Below are 9,466 nucleotides of genomic sequence, written 5' to 3'. Positions count from 1 at the left end.
ATATAAGCTTAGAACCTAAAATGACCACTGTATCAATGGAATTGGGGGCTATATTCAACTCTAGTCTGTGAAAAACTGGGCCTGAGCTCATTGTGCTTTTCTCTCCTGTTGCCTTTTCTATCTTTCTTAGTGTGTGATCAATCAATTGTAAATGACCAAGTCCATAGTTTATCTCCACCGTTTTTATGAAAGTAGTTCTGGTGTCCATTTTCAAATTTTGAAACTTTGTTTCCTATTATAAATGAGTTTGAAGAGAAAAATAAGGGCAGGGCTACTTAGAAATAGGACTAATACTAGAAAGCATTTGCTTTTTCTTCTAATAAATGAAGTCTATTCTTTACTGCTTATTTAGTTATTTATGGGGTGGGGGGTGAGTTAAGCAGAGAGACAGAGGGAGAGAGAGGATCCTAAGCAAGCTCCACCCATACAACAGAGAGCCCCACCCAGGACTCCAACTCACTAACAATGAGCTCATGACCTGAACTGACATTGAAAGTCCAACGCTAAGCCAACTGCGCAGCCCAGGCACTCCAAGTCTATTGTTTATAGGGAACAATCAAGCACAGTTCTAGCACCAGTTAAATCTTCCTGTGAGCTTTGTTAATAAAGGAACTGAATTTCCTGCCTACCCTCCCAAACCCTTTCTGGGAAAAGGAAGTTCCTTTCTGTGGAAAAATTTGGAAATATTGGCTGAGTAATTTAATTCCTGGCATATATAGAATATAGCATAGTGGAAAAACACTTATAAATCAATGATGCATAGATAAAACCCTAAAAGCATATATATTCTGAAATTTAGTAGCTCATTGAAGGAATTAGCTTTTTTTAGAGTTTTCTATGTATTATGAATTTTTTCAATGAATATGACTTTTTAATACACACACACATAATGATAAAGTGTGCCATTTTCAAAACAATACCAATTTTTTTCAAGAAACATCTTCTGAGTACCTTCTATGTATTAGGTTAGTGCTTTAAGATTAGATATTTATTGGTTAGACAATTATTTAATAAGCAGTGACTATACCTAAAACTTTGTCAAATATTAGGGTTTAACTGGACACATTTGAGTTACTTATAGTAAGATTGTTCTGATAGGAAAGGTTGCTAGGGATGAAGGATTGTACTAGTCCCTGGTTTGAATAGATACCAGGAGCATTTGATGTAGTTGCTGGGTGAAAAGAATGCTTTTTCCTGGTGAATAAATAAAGGAGACAAACCATGAGAGCAGTAGGTTGGAACTGGAGTAAATTATTTTATTAATATGATAATTTACTTCAAAATACTCGAGAATAAGCAGCGTGATGTATGTGTGTAGATGCTAACTCCAATTTCTGTCCTTTGAGTGATTAGTGAGCATGTGAATTGCCCTACTCTGTAATGATCGTCTTAACAGCTGGAAGGAAGCACTCTTTTCTGTGGTATCAAGTTTGGCTAAATAACGAAATCAGTGAAGTTTAAACTATGTGATGGATTAGGAGAAGGGAAAGGATCTAATGACCTTCTATGAATAAGACTTAACTCATGGCGGGTCCAGTAGCTCATGTCAGCTGTGCCTTGTTCTAGGGATTGAAACTGCTACATCTTTTATATTTAGACTTTATATCAGATAATCTAATTAGAACATGGTAAATTGGAGCCCTTTCAGATGGCAGCTCATATATTTATTTATTCAATCAACATTTTTTGAACCGTGGGTGATTATATGGTGGGCTCTGTTGGGAGCTAAAGATAAGATGATGAAGAAGACTGAGTACTTGAGATGAAGAGACAGTAGAAGAGACAGCTGTAAATAGGTCATTTTCATGGTACAATTATATAAAAAGTGCTATGATAGGAGTGACAAGGCACAATGTCAGTATAGAGAAATGTCACCTCATCTAATCTCAAGATGTCAGGAAATAGGAGACCAGAAGGAGGAATAGAGGCTAACATATAAAGAATATCAAGCAGGGTTATTTAAAAAAGTATACGTATTCTGCAAAAGCCTAGAGTCAAGATAAAACACACGAATCTTGGAGAATCAGAAGGAATTCATTCTAGCCAGAGCATGGAATCTGAGGATACTTGGAAAGGAATTCCATAAAAGTTGAGTTGAGCTCAAGGAAAAATTTCCTTTTCTTCTACCCATGTTTTCAATTTGAATTGGAATTCAGAGGCCAATTGCAATTGGAAGTCCAGAAGACTTCCTAACTGAATTTTTATCTATAGGGGCTAGAATTTTCAGGTTTTGTTGAAAAGTTCTAATGAAAACAAGATTTGGGTACATCTCTGTGTCTTTCTAGTTCCTTGCTCTACTGGGCAGAGTCTTCCTGCTTCTCCATATTTTTACAACCTGGACTTCTGTCAAATGTGTTCTTCCTTGCAAATCAGAGAGGTGAAACAGGTAGCTGATAGTTTTACTTGACAATTCAGAATTTACAATTCTGCTTGATTATCAGCAGAATTGACCAACTATATTTTCTACTTATAGTTCTGCACATTTTTAATGGGGTTATCTTTTCTGACTGATTTATAAGGGCTCTGTATAACTTCATGAAATTTTCTCATTGTGATATAAATTGTGAATTTATATTCATATTGCTATTTGTCTTCTTGTTTTGCTTTCTCTTTTCTATGAATAATTTCATTATTGTTGTGTAGTTGAATATATTAATCTTTTTATCACCATTTTCACACTAAAGAGGACTTTTCTATCACAAAACCACTTCTTAATATTTTATAATTTTCATTTAAAAATCTTTGATACATCTGAAATTTGTTTGGTATAAAGTGAAAGGAAGACTCCAAATTTTTTTTTTCCAGATGGGTATATATAGTCCAAAGTACACTTACAAGATTTTCCTTATCCTTTCACTAATGTAAAGTGCCAGATGTATTATATAATAAATTTCTGTCTGAATTTTTGGTGACGTCCAAACTTTCAGTACTATTTTACTAATGTTTAAATATTCAGGTGCCAGTACCATTGTGGTATTCATTAAATATTCATTGTGCTAATCGTTGGGATGCCTTAACATCCAGTTAGAGATAGCTACCTCTCATTATTTTTCTTTTTATAGAATTGCATTAGATATTTTTGCTTATAATTTTTCAATGTATACTGTAAAACAAATTTGTCTACTTCCAGAGCATTTTGACATATTTGTTAGAATCATGAACATATACATACACACACACACACACACACACACACACACACACACACCATATATGTCTTATTTACTTTGGTTCATTTTATAGTTTTGCATTTTTCAGTAACACTTGAAATATGTCTCTATGTGAATTTTAAAATGTCTTTATAATCTTATTCAGAATTATTTTGTTACAATGGCATTACAAATTTAGCTTTTTCTTCTATAGTATTTTCCAACTTGGTTCCCATTTCATTAAATTAATTCATTCAGTCAAAATTAAGTTTATCTTCTGTATGTCATAAGCTGATGCTTTTTGTAATCACTTTTTATTTTTAAACTTTTGTTGTATGAAAGTGGCACGACACATTATTTAAAAAGTGAGCATAGTATTACACTATTACAACAAAAGAAGCCTCACTTTATAATATCCTTAACAAGAAATCTAAGCCTATTTAATTTTTTTCATTGAAAATTTTCTTCCTTTGATGGAATAACTTAAGCATTTCAGGTAGTGCCACAATTAATACATTCCCAGCCACATCAATCGCCTTTGAAATCAATAGTGGATCAGATTTTTTGTTTTTTTCAATCTCTTCTTGTAGTCTATTTATTTCCTTATTCAACTCCTCAGCTTTCTTTCCAAATCTTTCAGTAAGCAATTCATCTTGGACCTATAAAAGGAAAAGAGTCTACTTGTGAAAATCGCCATTATCAAGATTCAGTCAGCAGCAAACATAAATGTCTTTTTTTCTACCACTTTAGATTGCTCTTTCGGGGGATAGCCAATGTGTCCATACATTTTGACCTGGATAAGGAGAGTATCCATGGTTTATAACTTCCTACAGATCTCTCTGGGTGTGGGTAGGTGTTGGGCCTAGATCAGACTTGAGAACTTTCTCCATAATGCATTCTAACCCAAACAATACTTTTTGGATAGGAATATAGTTTTAATTTTAATTAATTTTCAGTTCTATTTGAGGTTGCATGGCCACAACCATCTAATAAAAAGTGGTAACCACTTATTCTGTACAGAACATTGCTTATCAAGCTCCAGGTTGGACCAAGGAAAGATTTTCCTCTATGTTTTATAATAACCCCAGCATATTCAGAAATATCTGGAAAAAAATGCAGCAAGTTTTGGAGCCTTCTCATTTCACATCAGACCTAATTGGATACTTTCAAGACAAAACAAATCTATTTCAGATATCTCTGATGATTGTGTCAAGAATCCTAAGGGTCCTAGGACTAGAAGACAAAGACCCTGTTCAACTGGGGTTCACAAGACCATTTCATAACCACTTCCCAATGGGTGCTATTTGTATACTCCAAAGTCAAGCGCTACGGGGCAGAAATATTATGGCTTTAAGGGCTACAGCAGGATCCAGATGGACTGAGGCAGTTAGTAAATCATATGCCATTTGTGTTTCACTCTTGGATCATGACTGCTTAAAATTTTCTCCTTCTCTTCCTTAGGAGTGAGGACCTGCCCAAATCCAGGCCAGACTTACCTTCAGATAATGTTTCAACATCCTTTCCTGCATTTCCTGAAAATCTTCTTTTTCCCTCTTTATCTTTTCTTCCAGCTGGCTTAGGTTTTCCTTGAAGCTTCTCTCTTGAGCCTCCATTCTTTGCTGTAGTTCGATTTCTTTCTGTTTTTGCTGTTCCTGTACCTTCTCAGAGGCCTCCCTTTTGGCCTGCTCCACTGTCCCATGACAGTTTTTAAAGGGAATAAAATAACAGGTCAGATCTGACACTCCTGAGCTCAGAAACTAAACTGACTTTGCAAAGGTGACTGAGAAATTTCTAATTTCACCAGATGGCTATATCATTGACAGGTTTCTCATTGTGAAGTTAGAGGCTCGGCCTGGCTGGATGATGTACAACCACCACTTGTCTTGTTATTTTCATATTTGACTGAACAGAGCATGTGTTCTGTGGTAGGGCAGGAAATGCCTTGTTGCAAGAAGCTCTTTGGGCAGACCTGTCAGCGGGCACTGCAGGAACCTACCCATCTTGCTGTGAGCTAAGCCCTCCCCTGTACCTGCTTTGGCCATGTCCCCAGCAGTGAGGGCTCTGTCTGTATGCATGATGGATTCCTCTGTTGCTTCCTGTGACTCTAGGAAGTTCTGGAGGATCTCATTTGCCTGAGGAACCAACCAACAGCAAATACATGTCAGGCAACAAAGGTCTTCTCTCTGGCTGCAGAAATAATTGTTCAACAAAACCTCAAATGTGGCCCAGTAAATTGTGTATCCCTGAGTGATTCCTTTCCTTCTACATCCACAGCATAAATTCTAATCTATTGATCATAATGGAAAAACTCCATCATAGTCTTCTTAGCTCTTGAGAGCCTTTTCAAACTGACACCCACCCCCAAACCCCACCATGGGTTACAGTCAGCCAGACTCCTAATTCTACAAACATATTAAATCTATTGTTTGTAGGTATTTGGATACTATTTTCTTCTTCCTGGAAGCTCTTCTAGCCTTTCTCAAAAAGCTAACATCTATAAATACTTGATCTTAAACTTCTAGGAACTACCTTCTATAACATTTCCTAAGCTGCCATCTGAGCTTAGAATGGCCACCAAGATACTGCTTTGTACTACCAGCTCTACCACTTACTGTGGTATGACCTTAGGCAATTTATTAACTTCTTTGTGCATCACATTTCTCAAGTGCATAATGTAGATAGTAGTGTATTTAATTCATGTTATTCTGATGATTAAATCAATAATCCAACAAAAGCACCTAATGACCATAAATATGGTAGAGAAAGTCAGTGTTCAGTGTGTTAACCATTATTATCATTATTACCATCATCACTACTATATTAGTATACAAGTATAATCTTTGTCATACCCTATCCTGTTCACTATTTGTCCTTATCTCTAGTAAAATCAGCACCTTGGGAACAAATTTGTGTCTCTAATATTTGCATTCTCCAGGAACTTAGCACAAATATTATCATATGCTCCATAGGGAATTATTGCCTTGCTCTGATTTTCCCCCATAATTGGTCCTGGAGTCTTTGATATTCAGAAGGTGCAACAAAGGCTACCCGACTCCACTCTACAGTTCAATCTCTTTCCCTTTATTCCTTCCTTACCTTAACTCCTTTCCTGGGCACCTGTTTATAACGAAGTTCAACATTTCTTTTTGCTTTTAAGTACAGACCATATCCTCCAGAAACAGAGAAAGTTCCTTCTGAAATGCTTTTGATCAGAGGCTCTGAAATCTGCTCCATTGCAGCCTGACAATATTTGAAAGATGCATTTTCATTATGCACGAGGAAAACATCCTTCTTTTTCTCTATGGTGTCCTGCAAGGGAAATGTAGAGAACCCAATGGGAAGAAGCTCTTAGAGGGGAAAGTCCGACTGTCATCCTCTTAGAAAAAGCATCCTGATTACTTAAGAGCACACTGGAACATGGGATGGACAAGGAGTCAAGAGACTTTTAGTCCTGGTTCTGACCAATTCTCTGTGTGACCTGTGTGGTAAGTCCCTTTACTTCCCTGGGGTTGGAAGACATGAACTCCATGGTTCCTTCCATTGTAGTAAGATAAACCGTGACCCAATCATCAACAATGAGCAATAGGAAATTGAATTGTGACTGGAAGTAAAGTTTCCTCAGAGAGTTTGGGTTGTTATGGATGAAAATGTACATCCCTTTACCCCCCAAACATAACCATCTGGTAATGACTAAATTGTATTCTGAACTGACTTTGGAACTCTCCATGAATTCTTTTAATAAGAATTTGAATGTGTAAGGGTAAAGAAATAAATATTTCCCTTGTTCTTAAAAATTACAATATAGCTGACCTTCTGGCATTTTCTCAATATGAACAAAGAGATTTTTTTCACTCTTGGGAGGCCATAGACTGAAAGACAAACTTCCAGAAAGGTGCCAATGGTAATTAATTGTCTCTAGGAATTAAATTGTCTTCCAGGATTTCCTTTTTCTTTTTTTTTTTAATGTTTATTTATCTTTGAAAGAGAGAGAGACAGACACAGACACAGAGTGTGAGTGGGAGAGGGGCAAAGAGAGAAGGAGACACAGAATCCAAAGCAAGCTCCAGGCTCCATGCTGTCAGCACAGAGCCCTACACAAGGCTCAACCCCACGAACTATGAGATTGTGACCTGAGCTGAAGTCAGACACTTAACTGACTGTGGCACCCAGGTGCCCCAGGATTTCCTTCTTCTAATGTATACCCCTTGCATAGTCCTGAAGCCTATGAATTTGGTGAATTTTATTCCAGTGGTTAGATATTATATGGTATGGTTAACTTTAAGAAATGGAGATAACTAAAGGGTAGAAGTGGAGAAGGCTTAGATAAGAACATGAGTTCTTTTAAAGCAGAGTTTTCCTGAGTTCTTTGTAGAAGAAGTCAAAAAAGCTAAAACCTGAAAAGAATTTGATGTGTCATTGTTGGCTTGAAGATGAAAGGAGAACATGAAGAGGTACAAAAAATGTTTCTAGGAGCTGGAGGGTCCCCCTGTCTGAAAGCTAACAAAAAAGTGAACATGAATCCTACAATGATATGGAAGTGGATCTAGTCAGCAGCCTGAATGAAATTGGCGCCACTCCAGAACCTATAGCTGAGAACTCATTTTGGCTGACATCTTGTTTTCAGTCTGTGACATTCTGAGCAGACTATGACACCATCCTATGCCTACTACAATAGAAAATTAATAAAATGCCCATCTTTTAGTAAAAAGGTGAATAGTAACCCTGCAGTTCCCTGTCACTCACAAGAACCCAGGTTGCATCCACTATGAGAGGTAGATGAGCCACAGAGTCAAAAAAATGTATTGTAAGCATTAGTCCAGAGGGTAGGAATTAGGAAGGATAAATGCTAAGACACATTACCACAAGCTTTTTCTGGAACTCTCGCTGGTCATCCTTGAAGGAATGCTCCATGAAGATTGCAATGGCTTCCCTCTCACACTGCGTATGCACATCCAGCAGCTCCTGGAGCGTGTCTGTGGGGAACCTCACTCTCTGGGCCATCTGCTCACTGTAGTGGTCGGCTGCCTTCTGCACGGCCACTGAGTTCTCACACTGGGCTAGAATTGTCACCACGTTCTCCAAGCAAGGAACTTCTCCCTTCTTGATGGCATGCACATAAGCATTCAACAGAGTCCCCAGCCCTAAATAAGCAAGGAAATTTGAGGACAAATATTAAGGTCTTAATCATTGGCTTCCAGTTTTTATGGAGCATTATCCTGAGATCACAAAAAAGCACCCACCTGATTTAGAAGGAAAATTTATTTTTTTTTCTTTTGGGAATCTATTCCTTTTTAACATTACTGTTTTCCTATTCTTTCTTTTACTGCTCTCCATTTCTTCATATTACAATTTAAATGATCAATTACAGGAGCACCAGTGGGGCTCAGTTATTTGGGCATCCAGTTTTAACTCAGGTCATAATCTTGCAGCTCATGGGTTCAAGCTCCGGGTGGGCTCTGTGCTGACAGCTTGGTGCTTCGGATTCTGTATCTCCATCACTCTCTGCCCCCTCCCCACTCATGCTGTGTCATTGTCTCTCTCTCTCTCTCTCAAAAATAAATAAACATCAACAAATTTTTTAAAAGATTAATTACAACCAATATGCTCATGGGTCACTAGAAAAATCATTTCCCATTCAATGAGAATAAAAAGGAATGGATTATATAGGTGAAGTAATATACACAAAAAAGACCAGCTACACAATTTGTGTGGCTCCTAGTTGAAAATGATCAAGAATTCAAAACAGGGATAGAGGGGTGCCTGGGTGGCTCAGCTGGTTAAGTGACTGATTTTTTGATTTCCACTTAGGTCATGATCTCATGGCTTGTGAATTGAAGCCCCACATTGGGCTCTGTGCTGACACCTTGGGATTCTCTCTCTCAAAATAAATAAATAAACTTAAAACAAAACAAAACAAAACAAAACACAGAGAGGGTATGGGCCCATCTCTGCACAAGGTATTACAGGACTGTATAAGTCACATGCCCATGAAGCCTTCCCTGCATATACAATTATACATAATTTTCTTTCTCAGTGGGCTTGTAGGAACTTACAGCTTCCTATTTATGATCTGACTTATGTAAGTTTACAAAATATCTACTATATTCTTAAAGACAAGAAGTTATCCCATAGGATTTCCCAATATACAGATGTCCTCTCTTTAACTCCATCCTGCCTTTTTATAATTCGTGAATTAGGGTGTTGAGATATCTTAAGTCTCAGCAAACCCTCACGTACGGAGACTAATTAAAAAACATGTATGGATATCTTGTCATGGCATGAGTATCTGCTTCTCCATAGTTACACACAGATGTCAA

At 37.3% G+C, this 9,466-nt stretch overlaps 1 protein-coding gene across 2 annotated transcripts in view; it reads right to left on the bottom strand.

Moving 5' to 3' along the window:
• Positions 1 to 3,205: 3,205 nt before the first annotated feature.
• Positions 3,206 to 9,466, bottom strand: part of LOC115298613 (guanylate-binding protein 4-like) — a 16,254-nt gene continuing 9,993 nt past the window's right edge. Inside the window, exons 7-11 of one of the 2 annotated variants that reach the window (XM_029947609.1) lie at positions 8,010 to 8,290; positions 6,246 to 6,458; positions 5,179 to 5,281; positions 4,646 to 4,839; positions 3,206 to 3,808 (exon numbers count right to left, since the gene is read on the bottom strand). In XM_029947609.1, the coding sequence (XP_029803469.1) occupies positions 3,590 to 3,808; positions 4,646 to 4,839; positions 5,179 to 5,281; positions 6,246 to 6,458; positions 8,010 to 8,290 (1,010 nt within the window). In that variant the 3' untranslated portion in view covers positions 3,206 to 3,589. Of the gene's footprint in view, positions 3,809 to 4,645; positions 4,840 to 5,178; positions 5,337 to 6,245; positions 6,459 to 8,009; positions 8,291 to 9,466 lie in introns of those variants that run through there. The other variant, XM_029947611.1, reaches the window with a different exon arrangement.

Source organism: Suricata suricatta, chromosome 8 (genome assembly GCF_006229205.1).
Source record: "Suricata suricatta isolate VVHF042 chromosome 8, meerkat_22Aug2017_6uvM2_HiC, whole genome shotgun sequence".
NCBI classification, from domain to species: Eukaryota; Metazoa; Chordata; class Mammalia; order Carnivora; family Herpestidae; genus Suricata; species Suricata suricatta.
Note: the sequence above shows the minus strand (reverse complement) of the source record. Positions and strands in the feature narration are given on the sequence as shown.